Genomic DNA, 23,742 nt, shown 5'->3' with positions numbered 1-23,742 from the left:
AGGGCTGTAGGGGTGTCCGGCTAATACAGGGGCACCCTCACACTTATAACCGAACACCCTGACTTTAAGATTGAAAGGCCTGCCTTAGGGGTGACTTATAGGTTTTAAGTGCAGTGAACTCCGATATAAGAATACTTGTAATGGCAGGCCTGTAGTCACAATTTGAGTGGTCTCCCATGGGTGGCATAATACATACTTCAGCCCATGGGGGACCCCTGGTGTACCTATGCCCTGGTTACCTTCGTATCATATACTAGGGTGTATCCAAGTACTCACCAGGGTCCAACTTAGGGAAGAAGCACAGAGACTGGGGTCCTGATTAGCAGGATCCCAGTCAGACTTGTCAGAAAAACATAATTACACTAGCAAAAAGTGGGGGTAACCGTGAAAGCAGATCCTACTTTCATACAGTGAGTGAAACATGGCTAAAAGTTTAACATGTGCTGCCAGAAACAGGTTGCACAGAAACACGGTATGCAAGCTGAAGCTGCATTCCCTTCCGATTAGCATTTCCAGAAAGGCTCACTTAAGCATCGAGCATGAGCCACTGTTGCCTCTTAGTTCTCAACAGGCGTGAGACATGACAAGAGCGCGAGCAGGAAGCACGAGCCTTAGTGCTAGAGCCTAACGGCTTCAGTAGTGTTACAAAATTCTTGTTCCTCAACAGCTTAACAGAGATAAAAATCTGCTCCTGAGATTACTGGCTCTTGTACGAGTAAAATAAAGTTAAAATGGCTCACCTATGCCTGTATAAATTCAATCCATGTTTTTATAGAGAGGATGGCTGTAAAATAAATGCAGTGCTATCCTGAATTAACCAGCTCATCGCCAAAATATGTGATGTCTTCGATAAATGCTAGGTCCAGATTATTCCAAATAAGAAGAGTTTATTATCATGAAACAAGACCACAATCCACAGGGGCTTACTGACCCCTGGCACACCTGAACAGGGACTACAAGATACTAGCAGGCATCCTGGCTAATAGGTTGGCGCCCCCGATCCCTCAATTGGCCCACCAAGACCAAAATGGTTTTGTACTGGCCCGTAACACGTCGCTTAATATACGGCGGCTGCTCAGGGTGATGCGCAGTGCTACAATGGACTGGCCGATGGCCAGTTGTGGTGTGTTGTGCTGGACCTGGAGAAGGCCTTAGACACAGTTGAATGGTCTTTCATGTTTGCTGTGCTTTATCGCTTCGGACTTGGGCCTTACATTTTAGGCCTTATTCAGCTGCTGTATGGGACTCCCACGGTTCGGATGCCGCTAGGGACTCTCTTCTCTGGCCCTATATTGATAGAACGGGGGACCCGCCAGGGGTGTCCTCTCTCCCCATTAATCTTCGCCCTGGTGATTGAACAATTAGCGATGGCACTAAGCACCTCCGCGCCGGACTGGGGGATACGTCTTGGGGACAGTATACATGCGATTTCGCTTTATGCGGACAACATTTTGCTATATGTTAAGGACATTTGTGTGATTCCCCAAGTCATTCCTGCTACATTGTTGTCTTTTGCGTTGCTGTCTGGACTGCGGGTACATTGGGGCAAATCTTGCCTTTATCCTTTTAACCCTGATACGGAGGATCCGGGTTGAGAGGTAGACCCGACAGTAGTGCAATGGCAGCCTGCGGCGTTTCGATATCTGGGGATCCGCATCTTTCATAACGATCAGGATCTTCTAGGCAGTAACATCATGAGGGCGGTCTCTTCGCTTAAGTCTCAGATTGAGTTTAGGTAGACGCTTAATCTTTCGGTCATTGGTAGGGTGGAGTAAATAAAAGTGGTCATGGTGCCACGTCTCCTTTATTATTTAGCTAATTTACCGCTCCACCTACCCGTGTCCTCCTTTTCTCTCTGGAGAAGATCGTCCGGGACTTCGTTTGGAACAATTCGCTTTGCAGGGTGGCACTGGTGTAGTTATACCTACCTCGTTCGAGGGGCGGCTGGCTCTACCCAACTTGGAGCATTATTTCTTGGCATCGCAAATTCTTTGGGTGGCGAAATGGGTGGAAAGACTACATCTATCAGACTCGGTGGGGCACAATACCCATACTCTCTGGGTAGGATCCTATCCCTTTTCCACCCTTGTACTGGATCAAATTAACCTCTCCCATTACTAGTCTCTGCAGGGACGTGTACAGAGTACAGACCTTACCGACTGGGAGGGGGCTTTTATAACCACCCTGGGGGATCTCTACGGAGAGGGCGCACTACGGCCATTTCTAGCCATTACGGCCGTAGATGGAGTTTCCCCATTACAATTTCTAAATCATGCCTCCTGGACGGCCGCGATGAGACGCTGGTGGGAAGACATTACGCAGGAACCTCCAACACATCTTATGGTGCAATATGTGCACGTTCTGGGTACAGGGAACCACCTGGTGAAATGATTTGCGGAATCAATCAGGGGGCATTCCCTAGTGGACTTAACACCGTTGCGAGTTAAGTGGGAGACCGACCAGGGGAGGCCCTATTCGGAGAAGGAATGGTCCATGGTCCTGAAAGTCCCCCCAGAAATGCCCATTTTAGATTGATACAATTTTACATTGTTCATAGGGCTTATCTCTTCCCAGACAAAATGTATCTGTATTTTCATAGACAGGATGTGTATTGTCGGCGCTGCAAGTTGGTGGACGCGGATCTACATATGCCTTGGGCTGGCCCCGCTTTGCGTGCTTACTGGGAGGGGGTGCTCGGGTCGTTAACCACAAGCACGGATAGGGTAGTGCTGCATACATGGGAGACATTCATTATTGATGTATTTCCCAGACACAAAAAACATCCACCCGGTTTCTGAATCTTGGTTTCATTGAGGCCAAGCGATTGATTACCCATCGGTGGAAGGCAGTAGAGCCCCCGCCAACAAAAGCCTGGTTCCTGTCCATGCTGAATTGGGTGAAGGCCGAAGCTGTTTCCCTGGTACTGGAAAACACAATGGAATTGCGTAAATTTCCCATTTCCGCTGCATAGAACACTATGTTGTGTGCGTTACAGGGGTTGTCAACGCCAGACGACCAGACTAATGTCCCCACTCCGGATACATAAAGCGTTATATGTGTGTAAATCTACGGCCCGAACGCTGAATTGTTGTGCGGACAGTGTCCCTCGTACCCCACACTGGACGGACATTCTCCTTGCACCCATAGGATAGTCGTTGGGGATCCCCCTCTGTCAGCCGGAATCTGTATTTCCTCCCATTCCTGTTTGCGGCCCCTATTTCCCTTCCCACCCCTCTTACTTATAGTTACTCCCACGTTAGGGGTTGTTTTTTATAAAAGTGTTTGACTTACTGAACAGATTACTGTGATATGGCAGAGTGAAGCCATAAGCATCGTACTTCTGTAATCGACAAGTATTGCAATGTTAAAGTTTTTTACCATACTGTGATTGTACAGCAATTTTGACGGAGGGAGGAGTCATATGACAGGTGGGAAATGCCTTGTGTCAATTCCAGTCATGCAAAAATGGATGGATGTGTCTATGCTGTTGTATAGATGATTTGCGATTCGGACTTGTTACTCACCTTTTGGCTCCTTATTATGTTATCAATGATAGTGCATTGTTGTATATTCATGTTCACTACAACAAAATCTTTAATAAACATATCAAACAAAAAAAAAATGAAACCAGACAGCAAGCTACTGCTTCAAACCTCAGCCAGCAACTGACCAAGAGCCGTCAGTGCCAACATTCTACACAGTAAAGTGACAGTAAACATAACACTAAATAATATCGCCAGTTAGACAATTGCTTGTTACGTATTCTCTATAAATGTCTTGTTATTGCCATCGTTATTATTCTTGTTTCTATTATTATTTAGTCGGACTGTCCTGGGGTGTATTTTGTGACAGTGCAGGCCACATCATAATTACTCTACTTCTTTAGCTGCCAGAGAACAACAAATCCGTGAAAGAGAACAGAGGGCAAAGCTACAGTATGAGAAACAGGTGGAGGAACGCTGGAAAAAGCTGGAGGAGCAGCGGCAGAGGGAAGAACAGAAGAGAGCAGCTGTTGAAGAGAAGAGGAAACAGAAGATCAGGGAGGAAGAGGTCAGTTTCTTCTTCCTGCAGCTGCTGCCTGTGTGTTCATTGATGGGACTTTTTCTGAATCTTTGACCGGCTCTTCGAGCCCACAGTAGAGCTTAGATTCTAGAACTGCGTGTTTTCTCATTTGCATAAACCTTAGACCTAGCTTACTTGATACAGCTCTGATTTTGAATGGAGCTATTCTGAGAGCATAATTTGTACCAGAATACTTGTTCAGTCAACTAGGTTTCTTAGAATATTACAGTCCACAATTGGAACAGGACATAACTCTAAAGAACGCATGTGGGAGCCACTCGACGAGCAGCTGAATAAAGCCCAGTAACTAAAACCAACAAGCTTGGGACAAACCCCCCCCCCCCCCCCCCCCCCATCTTTTTTTTTTCTCTCTTCTTCTTCTTTCTCTCCCTCACTTTGGGGGAAACCAAAGAGAAGCGTGTACTCACAAATGGTCTGTATATAAGAGCTGCCAAATGTATATTCCACTTATATATTTTTTTATCAATAAAAAATGTATTCAATCAAAAAAAAAAGTATTAGTAACTAAAGCACAATAAACCATTGCTGGATAAAATCATCCAAAATTAACATTTCTCAGAGCCTCCATGCACATAGGATCACATGACTCCCCCCCCCCCCTCTCCATCCTGTCCTACAACTAAGCCTCCCTACTTCCCTCCCTTTCCTTCTCTCTTTTTCATTCATTGCGTCATTGTTACACTAGTGGAAGTTATACATCTGACAGTTCTACCTGGTTCACTTCACCCAGTCCTATTTGAACTACACAACCAGGTATCAACTGCTTCTGTTCCTTCTTATGTACTGGACTCATTTACATCTTGTATGCAGCCCTGCCAAGTACCACGCATCAGGCGTTCGGTTAACGCATTCTAGTGCTGGTGTCAACATCACCGCACTAAAATGGTTAGTCACACATGCAGAGCTCTCCGACGCCTTTGCTGATCACATTGTGCTCCTAAAAGCAGCCTCTGGCACAGCGCTTAATCTTCACATTGCCGCAGTGCCAGTAAAGCATTATCTGGTCTGTCCGCAGGCCTGGGAAATCGTTGGAATGATTACCCAGCAGTCAACTGTTACAGCCAAAATCATTGTACTCCCTCTTCTAGCCCCACGGCCTCTCTTGAGACACGTGTGGATGATCCGGCAGGGGCGGGCAGCTACGCTCTGATTCTGAGTGGCGGGTCTTACTTTGCCGGGTGCGAAAATGTGACTTTATAACGCATGCCATTACATTGCATGCCGTTGTAACGCCAACCTTTACCCCGACTTTGTGTCGGGGGAGGGCTGGAAGTTGGAATAGATTAATTTCCTATTCCAACTCCAGTGTGTGCAACAGTAGGGAAGGTGTTGAAGTTAAATCCACCACCTTCTACCCACTGCTGCACACCTTTTTAGTTGCAACAGCACGCGATTTAATGGCATGCGTTGTAACGGTTGCGTAGTAAAGGCTGTTTCCCCTGGGCGCACACACGATAATTCAAAAAATTTCTACCTCTTGCATACTTGCGGTATCACCTAAGAAACGTTCAAATCGCTCTTCTTTATTGTCAGAAGACAGGTTTCCACAATAAGCACCAATCTACCTTAGAGACATTTTAAAACGTATCATGGAAAAACAAAACAGACTCCATAACGCTCCCCCTATAATAGTCTTTTTGCCAATGAGCATACGGTGTGCATTTTAAATAATATGCAAACTGTAAACATACGTTTTCATTCATTTGTATGTTGTTTTTCACACTTTTATGATCAACAAATTGTTCATTGTTAGACAACAAATATCAACAATCCCACAATTCACCCATGTGATATGATTAATGTCTTTGTATTCAAATATTAATTTTACTAATTGGTTCGCTATCACAACTCCCCTCTTTGCCTCGTCTTAATAGTCACTCAAAGCTCTTCAAATTACATTGAAGTGTTTATGGTCCTAAAATCACCACCGGATTAAAATAATAGTCTAAGCCAAAGTGCTCGACGGATCGGGAGCATTCACCTAAATTATAGTTATAACAATAGACACTCATTGTCTGTGTTATATTCCGGAAGTGACAGGCGCCTGGCCCCCAGTCTGGGATGAGGCATGTGCAGAGGCATGTGCAGATTGGTCCCATGTCTCTCACATAGTGTAAGGTCGGGGTGGTGGACGGCAGCCTTGTTTCAGCAGTAATGGTTCCCCTTACGTGCTAAAGCAAGGCAGGTCACGCCATGCATGGACTCACTCTCTGTATAAATATTAGGCACAGAACAGCAGTTCCTGGTCACCCCCAGCCCGATTAAGACAACCTGGCTCTCATCCTGTCAGTGAAGTACTGAGGCTGTACTTGTCACCTGTGAGTTGTGCTGTGAAAGGGATATGGTGGTGAGGGGTTTATTTATTTATTAAAAAGGTTTTATATAGCGCTACTGGACCCAAGAGTATCAGAGCGCTTTACAAGGTAAGTAAACATATCAAGACAAAATTAACATTGTGCAGTTTACTCACATAGGATAAGGCATTACAGTCAAATGAGAGATGGAGGCAAAGTAACAGAGATCATTAAGGGGACGAGGAAAGTTGAAAAGTAAGAGAGAGATGGAAGTGTAGAGAGGGGAAGAGAAAATATAAGGAGTGAGAGAGGGGGTGGGTCGAGGAGAGAACAAAAAAAATGGACATAGTCAGATTCAGTGACATTATGTACCCCAATATTTGTTGAGAAGAAGTACTTTGAGGCTGTTTTTGAAGAGCGAGTAGGAGGGGTTGCAGCGAAGATCTTTGGGGAGAGAGTTCCAAATCGTAGGAGCATTACCAGAGAATGCACGAGATTGGGTCTTTTTACATTTGAGTCTAGGAGGGATTAGGACAAGGGAGTTAGTACTCCTCAGGGACCAGGAGCACCCTGCTTTTTGAAGTTTGTCCGAAAGGTAAGAGGGGGGGTTTTGGTGAAGGGCTTTGTGAGTGATACATGCAATCTTGTAAGTGGATCTTCCTTCTATTGGGAGCCAATTGAGATTTTTGAGGACAGGAGAGATGTGGTCAAATTGCTTACAGTCAGAGATAAGTCTGGCAGCTAGGTTGAAAACAGATTTAATCGGTGCAAGGTGGATTTTAGGGGTGCCAGCAAGTGTGGTGTTGCCATAGTCAATTCTGGAAAGGACAAGAGATTGGACAACGATTTTGAAGTCATCAGCTGGAATAAAAGGTTTAATTTTTTTGAGGTGGTGAAGGGTAAAGAGAGCACCTTTCGCTGCATTTTTAATGTGGGGGATGAGATTGAGGTTCTGATCGATGCTGATGCCTAGGGATTTAACAGAATTAGAGGTGGAGAGGGAGCAATTAAGTGCTTTGATATCATTGATCCAGAGTTGGATAGGAAGGGAATTGTTTTTGGGAGTGAAAAGGATGATTTCAGTTTGAGATGATTAAGATGGAACCAGGCTTGGACTTTATTCAGGGTATCATTGAGGTTAAGGATGTCATTGTAGGACTTGATCTTGTAGTATAGTTGGGTATCGTCAGCATAGAGGTGGTAACTGATTTTAGCTTGTTTGAGAATGAGGTAGAGTGGTTCCATAAATAGATTGAATAGGGTTGGGGAAAGGATAGAACCTTGTGAGACACCAAGTGAGACAGGTTGAGGTTTGGAGAGGCAGTGACTGAGCTTAATTTGTTGGGATCTAGGGGACGGAGTTAGCCGTGGAACGAAATGGCCGCACTTTAAGTGAGCTCCATCGGGCGCCTGCTATCATCATCCCGATCCTGCATTACAGACTGTGTTCACAGGCCGGAAACAAGAGTAATAAATAGCCTAACACAGGACCTACACTCGACTGAGATCTGGTGGTAAACGGAGTCCCCGAAACGGAGCAACTCCGGCTGGAAGGAGACGGCGGCCTACGAAAAGGGAGACCGAGGTGCAACACCGACATAGCGTGGAGGGCCGAGACGCAGAGCATGTAGACCGGACTACAGTAGCCCCGCCCACCGCAGAGACGCGAGGTTGTGCTGCTGGAGGCCTGGGCAGACAACGGCCGTTGAGAGGACTGGCCTGTAAGCCCACACTATTGTAGGTACGGCGGACCCTGTGCCAATAAGATATCTTCTGAGCCGCCATACTTAGTGGTCCATACGAGGCCACATGGTCGAGGAATGCGACAGAAGGGAGCGCGCTGCGGCAGTGATCGGGCCTAATATCTAAACCCATTGTTGTGAAAACACACGTGGCGGGCCGCAGTGCCAAAAGTCCCGGAAACGAAACACTGACCATCACAGTGAGGAGGTGGACCTGTATATGCCACATAGAGGCCCGAAACAAGCGCACAAGGCGTCACAAAAAGCACAGCAAACAAAGATCCTGGGAAACTCTGAGACCAACCCCAGAGATATCCCTATGCTGCGGATGGGATACAGCACCACATAATGTATTAAAGAGCGCACCACCGCCCACTAGGACCAACGCGAGGAAGCGAGCTGCACCCCAGCCCAGAGCACCTAGTGAGGAACTGCAGGGTGTCTATACAGCAGGTCCAGTTCATCAGCAAGTAGCATACCCAAACTAGTGGCGCATACTGGGACGCATCAGGATACGCATCAGTCGCGGTTGCTGGCCCAAAGCGCAGACAGACACCTGCACACAGTAAAGCACCAGACAACTGACACTGTGCCAATAAAAACGCGGACCACGCTTTGGACACAATGGGTAAGCCAGACAAAAACCAGCCGAAGTGGAATTTTGATCACTCAAAAAAAATACCGAACCAACCTGGAGATGACCACCAAACAAACCCGCCGTCAGCGTAACAATCCAGGAGGACTCACAATGGATAGTGTACAATCAATGTTTGTAACGATCCAAATGGCGCTGACTAACATCAACGGGAAAATTGATAATCTAACACACAGAGTTGACCGCATGTCTGAAAGGCTAGACAGACACACCGAAAGGATTGACCTGGCCGAACGCAGGATATCAGATCTGGAAGATGTAAGTACGCAAGTAACATCAAAACAGACCGGAGTGGACAAACAACTGGCTATATTGACCGCTAAAGCTGAGGATTTGGAGGCCCGGTCTAGACAAAGCAACATAAGAATCATGGGAATTGCAGAAACAACAAACACAGGCCCGATGGAGAAATACACGTAACAACTATTGATAACATTGCTGGGCAGAGAGACGTTTTCGGAGGTCTTTCTGATTGAAAGAGCGCATAGATCCCTAGCCCCGAAACCACCAGTGGGCACGAGACCACGGCCCATCATAGCCAAGCTATTAAACTACCGGGACAGAGATGCCGTGCTACGGAAGGCCCACAAACTTTGCACCTTGAAGCATGAGGGAATGGATATAGCTTTATACCCAGACTTCACTCAATCGGTCCAGGAGGCGAGGAAGAAGTATGTGCAAGCAAAGCAAAAACTCTGCGACTTACAGATTCCATACGCCATGTTATATCCAGCCTTGCTGAAGATCACCGATGAGGGCTCCACGAAGATCTTCAACGAACCTAAGGAACTCCTGAAATATCTGCAGTCGAGAAAACCGAAGGGGGAACGTAGACGCTCACTGAGAGACAGACAGCAAGACCAGGGGCCCCTGGTTACAAGGCGTATGTTTAATGACGTCAATACTATTGTTGTTAGGCGGTAAACTGTTACATTGAGATGATATAGTACCGGGGTGTACACAGATGTAGTGCATTTCTATACTGAGAAAGAGGCCCCCCCCTCAGGGTTTTAAGACAGAGGGGGAAGATCCCGGCTACTCCTGCCCACCTGTGTGCACCACACCTATTATTAACATGGGGTTGCTTAGATACGCATGCAGGAGAGGAGGGATAAGCATGGTATCAGCAAGGGAGATGTCTTTGTGGAAGGGTTTTAGGCGAAGTGGGAGGGGGTGGGACGGGGGGGGGGAAATATTTAAAAATCACCAGGCAACAGTAGACAGTACCACATTCTGCTCGCACGACTGTACACGACTGAGAGTAGAGATCCAAGAAAGGACAGACAATGCCTTATCTGTAACACATGGCTGAGACGAGACAACAGGTTAGGACACTGACCCTAATGACCTGGAACGTGAGAGGCTTACAAGACCAGCGAAAAACCAGGAAAGTCCTTGCATACTTAGACACAAAGTAGACATAGCATGCATTCAGGAAACGCACACACCGCCCCAAACGAGAATGCAGAGTGGGGTATAGATGGGCACAATTCCGAGTGGCATCCTCTTACTCGAACTACGCCAGAGGGGTATTAATACTAGTTAAGCGCAATATTCCCTTCATACTACTTAAAGCAACCACAGACGATCAAGGGAGATCTATTATACTCGGGGGTGATTTTGGAGGGACAGACCTTACAGTTGTCACAGGCACGGCCCCAATGTGGATGACCCGCAATTCTATGACTTCCTTTGGGGCAAACTCAGAGAGAGATGCAACCGACGTCCATAGTGTTGGGAGGGGACTTCAATACATGCTTAGACCCACTAGTAGATAGGGCCTCTGGTACCGAAAGACATGGGAAGTGAGCAGCCCGCTCAATTCTGGAGGGGATGGAGGAGTGGTCCATGGTAGATGTATGGCGATTAAGACACCCAATGAGATAAGGTACATGCACCTCACTTTCTCACAATACCTGGTCAAGACTTCTGGTTGACTACACAGGACGTAAGCACGCGGACAAAGGAAATAGAACACCTACCTAAGACCTTATCAGATCACTCCCCCGTGCGACTGGTCTTAGAGATTCCCATTCACACAGCGAGGGAATTCACATGGCGACTTAGACCATCAGCGCTGACAGATCAAGTCTTCCGCGAAGAATTGTGACAGGCTATAGAAGACTTTTTTCAGATTAATACTGGGACAGTGTAGAGTTATAGGACGCTGTGGGAGGCCTTCAGAGTAACCATAAGAGGTCATTGCATTAGCAAGCATGCGGGCATTCTTAGAGATATTAGGCAACAATTAAACATGGTGGAACGAGAAATCCGAACACTGGAAGCCAAGTATGCTACCACGCTACAAGATTCTCTTTTAGCAGACATACGTAGCAAAATAGACACATATAACGAATATGCGGACAGTGAAATAAAATACCTCTATAAGCAATACACGGCCAGAGCGTACGGTGAGGGTGGGAGACCAGGCAGAGCACTGTCGCAAAAAATTAAGCCACCGCAGGGAGCAGCACTTATAACAACCATCACGACCGACCAAGATGTACAGATATACGACACTCCTTCCATCCTAGATAGTTTCAGGAAATATTACGCTACACTATACACTGCGAAGACAACACACGCACAACCAGATATTCACAATTACCTTGATGACATAGGCCTGGCTTGGCTCTCTGACACCCATAGGGAATATCTGGGGCATCCTATCACAGAGGACGAATTTAAAGAAGTGATTACCTCATTGCCAAATAATAAAGGTCCGGGAATGGACGGTATACCGGGAGAATTCTATAAAGAATCCAAAGACTTGCTGATGCCACAATTGGCCCAGATGTTTGAAGAAGCGTATAAAGAGGGTGCCCTGCCGATGACATTACGGGAAGCGCTGTTAATAGCTCTTCCAAAACCTGGCAAAGATCCCAGCTTTTGTGAATCATACCATCCTCTCTCACTTATAAATATAGACGTGAAAATACTGGCCAAGATATTAGCGAATCGAATACAACCATTGTTACAACTCCTAGTACTACCAGACCAAGCGGGATTCATTCCCACACGATCCACAACCCACAATATTCGCACAATCTTCACGATGTTTCATAGCCTACCTCCTGAGCTACCGGCAGCGGCTGCACTATTAGACGCGGCTAAAGCCTTCGACTCGGTAGAGTGGGATTTTATGATCACCGTCCTGTCCAGAATGGGATTCCCACCTGCTTTTTTTAAATGGATTGCCCTGTTGTATAATGAACCCAGAGCAAGAGTGCGCATCAATGGGCACACCTCCCAACACTTTGAGATAAGCCGCGGAACAAATTGGAAGATCAAGAAAAATGGATTAAATTGCCTCTATCGATGGCAGACTGCATAGCTCTCCAGAAGATGATAGTTTTACCCAGATTCCTCTATCTGTTTTGTAATATCCCTATATGGCTTACGACTGAGTTTTTTGCCAGACTACGCACAGCGCTACCACGGCTCACGTTGGCCGGAAAACATCCCAGGGTGAGTTGGAGAGTACTCATGAAACCGTACCACCAGGGGGGCTTTGCTGCCCCCGATCTGCAACTGAACTACTACTGTGCACAGCCACACCACGCACATTATTGGTCACAACCGCACTCTCACATCCCACATATAGCGGTAGAAACTGACAGCGTCCGCCCGCACAGATTAACAGAATAAATAGCAGATCCAGTGAGGAACCGCCCTAACGGTGTAATACACCCAGTCAAATGCACATCCAGAGCATGGCACTTGTTGATGGCACGAGCACGGAAATTTCCTATATATGCGCCAGCGCTTCCCTTGACGCACCATCCCAAAGTGTCGGTCACACAAGAGCAGAACATGACTAAGGTACTGGGGGAAATGGGGCTAGTGACGATGGGCACGATATTTCTGCATAACACATTCATTCCATTAACATGCCCATCCCTAAGCACGCACCAAGCACCACTAAAAATGTTTGCTTACTTCAGATTAAGGGCGGCAATAAAAGACCTATACGACACATTCCCAGCTGAACCCACAACGCTGCAGGCACTTCAGACGTTGCTCACAGCGCCAACGCGTACAAAACTAGTCACAACACTATATACTATATCGCAGAACGAACAGTATGCGGATAGGGCATTGTCACAATGGGTGGAGACCACTGGGATGCCTATCTCAGAAGACGACTGGAACTATAGCTGCACACAGCTACACTTACACCAAATTGTAATTTACGAATTATACACTTTAGATTCCTTCATCAGACCTACTATACGCCTGACAAACTGTATCGATATGGCCTCTGAGCAGATTACAAACTTGTGGTCAGGATTATTACTATAGGTGCCAATTGTGCCTATAGTGTGATGAAAATATAAGGACAAACTAGACTCACTCACACAAAACATAAAAACCACACTTTTGTATTGTGGTTATGGTGTTTAGCCTAGTTTCAGAGTGTTACACCATTTGTGGAAAAACTGTCTGAGCAAAATTGTATTGTGCCCCTGTTAAAAAGAGAAGAGACGCTTTATGCTTCCTTGCTGAAATCGTAAGTAGAAGGGGGTTAAGAGCGGCTAGTGTCTCCACGACGTTAATGTAAGTAAAACAGGGATTTGAATATCCTTTTTCTCCAAACAGGTGCTAAATAGCACACCAGATCCTGACGTTTCGCTCATGAAGCTTCTTCATCCACTTCAAACAGTATGTTGTGAATATTTAAAAGCATGAAGCGTCTCTTCTCTTTTTTACAGGGGCACAATACAATTTTGCTCAGACAGTTTTTCCACAAATGGCGTAACGCTCTGAAACTACGCTAAACACCATAACTACAATACAAAAGTGTGTGTTTTATGTTTTTTGTCAGTGAGTCTAGTTTGTCCTTATATTTTCATCCCACTATAGGCACAATTGGCACCTATAGTAATAATCCTGACCACAAGTTTGTCACCTGTAACCACTGGTCATTTTACCTATGGATGTGGAGAAGTAGACTACCAGAAAAAAAATGTTGTCTTCTTTTCTTTTACAGGTTGACTAAAAAACAACGTTTTGCTAGGTACATTGTTTTACCTGCACTGTAATTCTCACTTTGTATTGGAGATTCTGATACGACTTAGAGAAACGTGAGTACGGTGGGGATTTGTGTACCCCGTCCTGAAGGTGTCTTTACACCGAAACATGTCGACGCACACAGAGAGGAGGTAACGCACATTGTATGCATGGTAACCTCCCACACTTTATTTTCACAGTACCAGCCCGGGGGCTTATAAATATTTTTTAGTCACCCCATGAGCCAGGTCCTTTTTAACCTTCACTTAGTTCTAAAACCCCACCATACACTCACATAAAAACAACCCTTTATCCGCACCACACATAGTCTACCAAGTGCTCCCGCGTATCCGTAGGTCGCAGCACGCCGTACCCCGTAGAGGGATATGATGACCCCGATGATGAAGCATGACACCAAGGGGCCTGTTGGTGTGTGAGGGGACCTAAAAACAAGGAGGGTGTTCCCCAAACTGTGGAGGATACACCCTAAACACGAGGAGTGGATTCTGTTTGTCTATTTACTCCAACAGGAGGAACAGGTGTCAGATACCGAGAATGTGACGGGTGGGAACGAGGGATGCACCGAACCGGGGAGCTCGGGGTAATGCTAGTAGACTTGACAAACTGTATCACTGTCACAAGAATCAATCTACCGATATCGTGCAGGTTACATGGGTGCAATACAATGTCTGCATTACTGTTATATATAAATGTCCAGGTTTGGATCACTGGGGTAATGTAAAGCCATCTTCCAATATAATGTTGTGTAGAAGAGCAATGGAATGTGAGATAAGATTGATATATGTATGTACCATTGTATAATGTCTCTAAGTTGCTGCTTAATGAAATAAAAAAAATAAAAAAATGTTGGGATCTATTTTGAAGAAACAAGGAGAACCACTTGAGTACAGTGCCCTCAAAACCAAATCGATCTTTGAGAGTATTAAGAAGGGTGGGATGGTGGACAGTATCAAATGCAGCCGAGAGGTCAAGGAGGGTAAGTAGTGAGGATTCGCCTTTGTCTAGAGAGCGATGAATTTCATCTGTAATATTGAGCATAGCAGTTTCGGTACTGCATCCCTTTCTAAAACCAGATTGAAAAACGTCAAGGAGATTGAAGGAGATGATATGGTTATCTAATTGGGACAGGACACATTTTTCAAGGGTTTTTGAGAGGAAGGGAAGGTTAGAGATAAGGTGCAGATTGTTAAGGTCATTAGGGTCAGCGGTGGTGTTTTTGAGAATGGGGGAGATTTGACCTAACTGAAGGGAGGCAGGAACACAACCAGTGGCAAAAGAGGAGTTGATGATATTGGTCCATAAGGGGGCAATGAAGTTTTTAGGTTCTTGAACCAAATGGGTGGGAAGAGGATCATTGGTATGAGAGGATGGTTTGAGTTTAGAAATGATGTTGGTGACAGTGGTTTACTGGACAAACTTCACTCCAGGAAGCATTGTTTTTAGCATGGTGGTCCATAAGAGTGGAGTCATGCTGGGCGAGGGCAGGGAGGGATTGAGAGGGATCGCGACTCGGGGGAGAAAAGAGGACAAAAGTGTAGTAGGAATGTTCGGGAGGGGGTGTTGGCTGAGGGGAGATTGGAGTGAGAGGGGGGGTGAAGAGAAGGATAGTTCAATCGTGTTGACTTTATTCGAAAAGAAGCTGGCGATTTCTTCGCATCTTTCGACAGTGGCTAATATTTTAGGAGGGCCAGAGGAAGTTTGTTTTTTAACAATGTTAAAGAGTTCTCTGGGACGGTTTCTAGCCTGGTTGTGAACTGAGGAAGGAGGCTTTTTCATTGAAGATGTGCTTTTTGTATTTGGCTCAGCCGTTTCTAAGGAGAACCAAATTATCAGAGGTGGAATGATTCCTCCAGGCACGTTCTGACTGCCCGAAGACCTGTCTTTCATTATTAAGGTCAAAATTAAACCAGGATTTGGGAGGGATTTATTTTGTTGTTTGAGTTTGGTTGGGGCAATTTGGTCGAGGGCTTCAAGGATCGAATTATTGTAATGTTCAGTAAGGTCATTGGTGCTGTGAGAGAGAGGGGGGAGAAGTAAGCGAGTTTTGATTGAGGATTCCAAATCGCCAGGTGGAATAAGGTGAAGATTACGAGTAAGTTTCATAGGTTAACTGTCAATAGGGGTGGGGCGAGTAGTGGAGCTATTCAAGGTGAATAGGATAAGGTGGAACTGATATGAGAAGAAAGTGCCAGCTTTGAGTGATGTGTGTGCTGGGACATTACAATGCTAGTCCGGCTGATACAAAAACAGCAGGGTAGCAATATTTATCAGCTGGTTCTTGTAGCTGTATCTGGGGCCAGAATGGCTTGAACTGACTAGGTTGCATGGATATGGTGTTTGAATGCACCGGGCAGGGCTGACTGGATCAAACCAGAAAAGTGATCCTAGATGGGACTGGGCAAGGCCAGGATGGTTCTGTTGAGGGTTAAATGGTCTAGAATGGACTGGGCAGGGCCACACTGGTTCTGGTCGATACAAATGGAACTAGAAGAGAATTCAGCTGGCTGGGGTGGCTCTGATGAAGGTACGGGGTTAGAGTGCATTGAGCAGGGGTAGATCTGCTGGAAGTGTGCAGGGTTCCAACACACTGTGAATCCCTGGCTGTTTCTGGTCCAGTCAATGGAGTTAAGATGCATTGAGTGGGTCAGGCTACTCCTGATTGGCTGTTAATGGTGTTAAAATGGACAATATTCTCAGGTTAGTGGTACTCATTGCCCAAGGGGTGGTAATTAGTGATATTTAGCTCTCAATCTGGACTTCTCTGCTTATTTCTACCGGTGAGGAAGTGTCACTCATTTTCACACACATTGTGCAGTAGAATGTCACTCATAAGTGAGTGGAGTGGTGTGGCTCACTGGTTAGAGGCGGCAGACCCGGAAGCAGAGAACGGCCCGGGACCAGGGTTCGATTCCCGACGCGGCAGGGTCGTGGATCAGGGTCAACGGACTCGATAATTCTCGCCTCGGTGCCTACTCTAACCAGGGATCACACTCGGCAACTCTGGGCATTAAGCTTGCCTCATCTCTACAACGGCCCCCCACAGACGCCGGGGATGCCTGGTTTCACCTTGGAGATACCCAGAAGGGACCATCTCACAGGGAAAGCCAGGACGGGTTCCCCAGCGGTCTTCAGCGCCAGGACACCCCGAGATGGGGTAACAGTGCGCTTTACAAGTATCATCATTACATTATTTTTTTTATATAAGTAAACTAAAACCATGACAATTTCACACATAAGCAGTCTGAAAACGTGGTAGTTATGTGCATGCGCTGTGTGTTAAGCCAAAACAGTGTGGGAGTAAGAGGTGAAAGACAGCAGTTGAGTCAAATGGCACTTAAGTCTATACCCAAATGCCGTACAAAAGGGGGTGGTGATGGACGGAGCATCTGTATCAATCAAGCACTCACACCCAGTCAACAGATCTGGGTTTAATCCATCACCGTTGTTTAGCTCACTCTGCCACCCCAGTTCAGACATGGCTATATGCAAATCAGTCTGACCCTGTGCCTCATGGGAACAGTCCAGCCTGAACTGCCAAGCCATGTCTTCCCTGGACCGGAAACAAGCTTCCGAGGACCGGTTTCTGGCATTCCAGCCGTCTTCAGCCCGGCTTGCTTGAATACAGTGGCAAAGTGAGCAAGGGACTCACGTCTGAGCATACCCTGCCACACTCATGGCGGCCAAAAGCGGTACAAAAGGGGGTGGTGATGGACGGAGCATCTGAATCAATCAAACACTCACACCCAGTCAAAAGATCTGGGTTTAATCCATCACCATTCTTTAGCCCACTCTGCCACCCCAGTTCAGACATGGCTATATGCAAATCAGTCTGACCCTGTGCTTCATGCTTGTTTCCGGTCCAGGGAAGACCTGGCTTATCAGTTCGGGCTGGACTGTTCCCATGAGGCACAGGGTCAGACTGATTTGCATATAGCCATGTCTGAACTGGGGTGGCAGAGTGGGCTAAAGAACGGTGATGGATTAAACCCAGATCTTTTGACTGGGTGTGAGTGTTTGATTGATTCAGATGCTCCGTCCATCACCACCCCCTTTTGTACCGTATATCCAAATGCCAGCCTTAAAAGTGACCTTCCTCCCTTTATCATCCAAAGTTGGCAGTGGCAGGTAGATTTCAGACTTTGCTTGGTAGCGTCCACCCAGGAACAACAAAGCAGTCACCGGGGTTATGCAATGGTTACAGGCAACCAGGATAATGGCATATATACTCTCCAGGAGCAGCGAATTGTGTGCACTGGTTACAGACTGGCAGATAAATTACCATTGATTCAACCAAGGAGCGACAAAGAGGCCACTGACAGTCTGGACCAAATACACTCTGCCCTAAATGGTATGGAGGAATGGTGAGCTCTGGCGGGATGGAGACTTCTGCAACGCAGCATCCACCATGAAGAAGATCCTGCCGCTAAAAATGCCTACTTCCCAAGCGAAAAGTATCGTCTCACCTATAAAACAGCATTGCAGTTGCTTTAGCTTAGACTTCGATACATGTAAATGCAACCGTCTCTTATTCTACGTGTTTTTGATCCTCTTCTCTCTGCCTGGATATTCCCTTGCAAAATAAATCTGACACAAAAGCTCATTATGCTGTCGCTCTAGGGAAGAGAGTAACACACAGCACTCCTTCACATATCATAAATTGTACCTTCCATCATGTAGTAGCGACCGACTGAAACCTTTTCCACGTTTTCCGGCCATTCCACAAATCTTTGGAAGACGACTGCCCTCTAGTGGCTAACTAAATGATTACAAGATACCCACAACCTTTCTTTCAAACTAAACCAGGCTAGTGACGCAACACTGAGAGGACTGACTGAATTTCGTTTACTTAACATTAGTCATGATTAGTAGTTACAATTTGAAAATAATTTAAACGTGTCAATTTTGTGAAATTTTGTTTGAATTTGACTTGATCATCTTCCTTTTTAGAATGTCTGAGAGGGTCGTAAATTAACTCCTGTCAGAATGAGTTTTGTGACTAATATTTCTTGAGAAGGAAACTCTATATATAGTCTGTTGTGTTAAGGGGGTTGTAAAACTGATCGTGTTAAGCTAATATTAACCCTGGGCGGGATGGGGGGAGGGGGTAAAAAAAAACAAAGCGGTGTTTGATCTGACGATTATCTAAATTCATTGCCGTATTTAAAGAGTAATTTATTGGTGAGAGGAAAATTAATTCGATTGATTTTAGTTTTGACATTGGATGAATCCATCCGTAGTTCGCGGTCAAAGTTTCTTGCTGTGAATTATGGATGATAATTAATGGCTGTGACGTCATTGCTATAAAATAGGTATTTGGCATCTATTGCTTAAGTAGTCATATTATACTTAAATGTGTGTTTGTCCGCACGCACGCTTAGAGGAAGTATGCGTAACAGGTAACCACGTAATAATATAGTCCAATATCGCCATCTACAGGTTCTCCCAACATTATATAAGCAACGAGGCTGAAAGTCCAGTATGGTACCATATTACACATCGTACCCTTAAGATTTTTTTTTTATATTACATTTTTATTTTGGAATCTTTATTTTGAAAAAGCGGTCTGCTCAAATTGCAAATAATAATAGACACTGATTGCAATTAAAATATTTAGGTTTACCTTTCACGTCTGAACTGGGAAACATTGGTGACTGCCAGACGATTTATGTAATTATGCGACTGCAGCATTTACCGCATAATTAAGAATTTACTAATTTTTTCACATAACTTGGTTAATAATTTTCTGAAATAACAAACCTATTTCTAGCTAAAAGGGATGAAAATACTTCCGGAGAGGGTGCAAAATAACTTGCAAGTTTTTGACACATAATCATGAAGTCTTTGGAGCATAATTTGTTCTTCATGCCACATAATCCTTGTAACCCAGACAACAGCAAATCTTTGGAAAATGGGGTGGGAGCTGTCATTATGACGATGAAGCTCATATTTAACAGGAAACAGTGAAATGTTTTCTATATTTCACAGTTCAGTCTGGAATATTGTTTTTTATTGTGTGTGTGTTAGTTAGTTAGTTAGACACCGTGATGTTAGCCGCTCTAGTTATAGTTAGAATTTCCAGAGATAGGAATTCTTCTGATTTTTGATAGGTAATCACTGCTCCTGTTTGACGAATCTCCATGAAACTTTGCAGAGCTATTCCCCTTTTTTTTTACATTGGCATATGATGAAAAGTTTTGTGTGAAACGTTAAGGGCCTGCAAAGAAACAAGAGGGTTCCGAAATGCGTTTTGGAACCAATGCATTTTCCGTCATGTATTTAGCCAGACATAGCGTTAAAACAACTGAACGGATTGTCATGAAATTTGGCAGGAACATGGATTATGCTCTGGAAAGAATCCCTTTTACTGTTTCATGAAAATCTGTTCAGTAGTTTTGTAGGTATAAGGCACTAAAACTTCGTGAACTCTCAGGCTATAGTATACTGCTGTAATTTTGTGGTATACCGCAGTACTTGCCGATGACAAGGCACTATATGTTTGGCTTATGACTGCCTTTACAAAAGTGAAAGGCACCCATCTTGTTTAGACCACATTTTGGCTGTGTTCTGGGATAGGTCCATAGATAGAAGTAGCAGGTGTTATTGTTGTTCCCTACCTATTATCACTTTATTAAAGAGGTAATAAGTAGGAAAATGTATTTGTATTATTTTATACCTTTTTAAAAAGGTAATGGAGTTCAGCAGTACTACCTAGGAAGTACTGTGGTACTTAAGATTAAATAAAAAAAACTGTACTACACTATAGTTAAGGTCCAATATAGTAGTTAAGGTCAAATATAGTGAAGTACAATGTTTATTTACATTTTTTTTATATAGGTTCACTTAGTCTGCATTCTGGGTTTTAAGGGGAAATGTAGTTTAGTACAGTGAATTTAAAAAAAGACAAACATAATTAAATGTGTGCAAAATGGAAAATCACTGTACTACACTATATTTCCCCTTAATTCCCAGATTGCAGGCTAAGTGTTGTCTAAACTATATTTCGTACTTTCAATTGAAATTCAATTTCAAATAAAGTAAAAATGTAAAACAAAAATGTACTACACTATATTTACAGTTAAAATCCCATAATGCATACTAAGCCTAAGTGCGGTCTAAACAATATGGGACTACTGTAGTATGCTGGAAACTTTTTCTTAAAATATATAAAATAATAAAACTGCTTTTACATATTTTTACGCTCTAATATAAACAGACTCATCCCTTCCTATACACTTATAAAATAATAGGACACTATGTTTACACTAAAAATCCAGAACACAGACAAAATGTGGTCTAAACACTATGTCTGCCTTTTATTTTTGTAAGGGCATTCCTTAACCAATGATACACTGTTCTGTCATCAACATGTACTGTGTTATACCTCGAAATTAGCACAGCATACCGAGGCCCAATATATCATTAAGTTGTTGTGCCTTATGGGTCTGATTCACAATGGTAAACGTACACTTTTGTGTAAGTTTAATATTGTTTGCTATTCACAAAGGCATTTTACTAGTACTATATTTACAACTACGGAGTCTCTACACATAAGAATATAGGGATGTCCTACCTTTCTAAGTGCTGAGAATCCACAGTCGTACACATACTACTCATTAAATACCTTTATGAATAGCAAACATTATTAAACTGACACCAAAATATATGTTTTCCTTAGTGAATCGGACCCTATAACTTAAAAGCTACTGTAACAATTTAGATCTACTTCTAAAAAGGACCCTTTACCCACCATAATCTATTTTCTGACTCATTTCATCTAAATCCATTCTGCCATTTACACGCTAACTCTTTTTAAACAATACTCTAGTTTGGACGACACTCTGGCCTGCAGATTAATTGGGATAAATCCTCCATCATCCCACTCACCGACACTACTACACCACATGTCACGGACTTCCCGTTGGACTGGCAAACTGAGCCGATTAGATATTTGGGGGTGTGGTATAGCAGAAATCTTGAAGAGGTAATACGTACCAACTATGGGAGGGTGCTTGCCAAGATAGAAGAGAAAGTTAACAGATGGATACAACTGCCACTGTTGTTGGCTGATCGCATTGCAATCGTGAAAATGAGCATCCTTCCTAAGTTGCTGTACTTATTTAACAATATACCAATACCGCCTCCGAAGGCAGTGTTTAAAAACATAACATCTTCAGTCCTGAAACTAATATGGGCAGGTAAACAGGCGCGTATAGAACTACGAACATTGACATTGCCCTACGAAAAGGGTGGTTTTCGTGTTCCGGACTTCTTCTTATATTACCTATGTGCACAAGCACAATATGCATCATATTGGTTTCACACAACACCTTATTTAACGCATACGGCGGTGGAGGAAGGAGATGCTTTTCCAATACCTCTAACAGCAGTAATCACGCACAAACGTCCACCCTTACACTCAACAGATATAAACACAATTGACACCACCACACATGCGTGGAAAACACTGGGACAAATAGCACACAAAATGCCGCTTTATGCCCCGGCACTGCCATTACACCATCATCCCGAGATATCAGTAACTAGGGAAAAGGTCGGTATGGATCTCCTGAAACAAGTAGGAATTGATACAGTCGGGGACCTTTATAACGAGGGTAATTTTCGCCAAATAGACGATTTGTCCTATATAAGTAATCAAACTATGTTATTCCAATTCACCTATTATAGGCTACAGAGGGCTATCCAAGACCTCTACCCAGACTACCCGGCGGAACCTCCGAGCTTAGACACTCTCCAGCTAATTCTAACGTCCTCAAATACTACACACCTGGTGTCGCGACTATACACATTAGCCCAGAATGAAATCCCATATACCTCCACTAAGGCAATGCTGCGAAGGAACGAAGTATTAACAGACCCATTATCAGAGAAAGAGTGGTATAACACTTGTACGTTAATTAGACTACTCACACCAAATAACAATTTGCGCATCCTACACCTAAAATATCTCCACCAAACATACCACACTCCGATGAGACTTCATAAATATGGACTACGGGAAGACGCTAATTGTAAAAGATGTGGGATGCAAGAGGCTGATTTCATCCATCTAGCCTGGTACTGCGTGAAAATACGTGATTATTGGGGGGAAATAACTGACATGCTAAAAAACATGGTGGGTGTAGAGATTGATTGCTCTATGAAGATATGCTTACTGGGGCTTTTATCAACTGTGAAGGCTGAGAAACGTAAATTCTGCGCAATCGCTCTTTTAATGGCTAAGAGGCAAGTGTCTAAATGTTGGGGAGGCAAGAAAATACCAAGCACTAAACAATGGCTGCAGGACATGACTTACTGCAAGGATAGATTAGTGACATACGAAGAGGAACTGCCGGCCAAATCACGGCCGAAAGACTATTGGAGCTATCTAACCGTTTATCTACAGGGCAATGATGTGAATGCAATGTTATAAATAATGGTGTATTGCACCTCTATTCCAAAAAACCCGAAACTGATGTACTTACTTGGATGTTTTTAAACTGTTTGACTCTATTACATATAGTATTTTTATATATATGACATACACAAATGGATGAAGAATGCAGAAATGTACTGGCCTTTGTTTCACTAAATGGTTGTAATCTGTTTACTTTGATGAAAATCAATAAAAAGATTAAAAAAAAACTTTTTAAACAATACTCTAAAACACCGTGATCCACTCCATTGTACCACACAACATTCCACAACACGTGACTCTACGACATCCTACTCCACGACATCCTACTCCACTCTTCAACAGTCCAGTCCCCTCTGACACTCCACACCACTTAATTTTTCCACACACTACTCCACGACACCCGGTTGCAGTCTCACTCCAGTCCACGAAACGCCACGCCACTCTACGACAAGCCACTCAAAATACCACACACCATTCTACACTAGTGCATGCCAATCCACTCTATGGCACACCACTGTAAGA

At 44.3% G+C, this 23,742-nt stretch overlaps 1 protein-coding gene across 8 annotated transcripts in view; it reads left to right on the top strand.

Moving 5' to 3' along the window:
• The window catches only part of MAP7D2 (MAP7 domain containing 2), a 514,052-nt gene that overhangs the window by 246,872 nt on the left and 243,438 nt on the right, over positions 1-23,742 (top strand). For all 8 annotated transcript variants that reach the window (XM_086934606.1, XM_086934603.1, XM_086934601.1 and 5 more), the window contains exon 3: positions 3,887-4,050. In XM_086934606.1, the coding sequence (XP_086790732.1) occupies positions 3,887-4,050 (164 nt within the window). The remainder of the gene's footprint in view (positions 1-3,886; positions 4,051-23,742) is intronic.

Source organism: Lissotriton vulgaris, chromosome 8 (assembly GCF_964263255.1).
Source record: "Lissotriton vulgaris chromosome 8, aLisVul1.2, whole genome shotgun sequence".
In the NCBI taxonomy this organism is placed as follows: domain Eukaryota; kingdom Metazoa; phylum Chordata; class Amphibia; order Caudata; family Salamandridae; genus Lissotriton; species Lissotriton vulgaris.
This window is presented reverse-complemented; position numbering and strand designations above follow the sequence as displayed.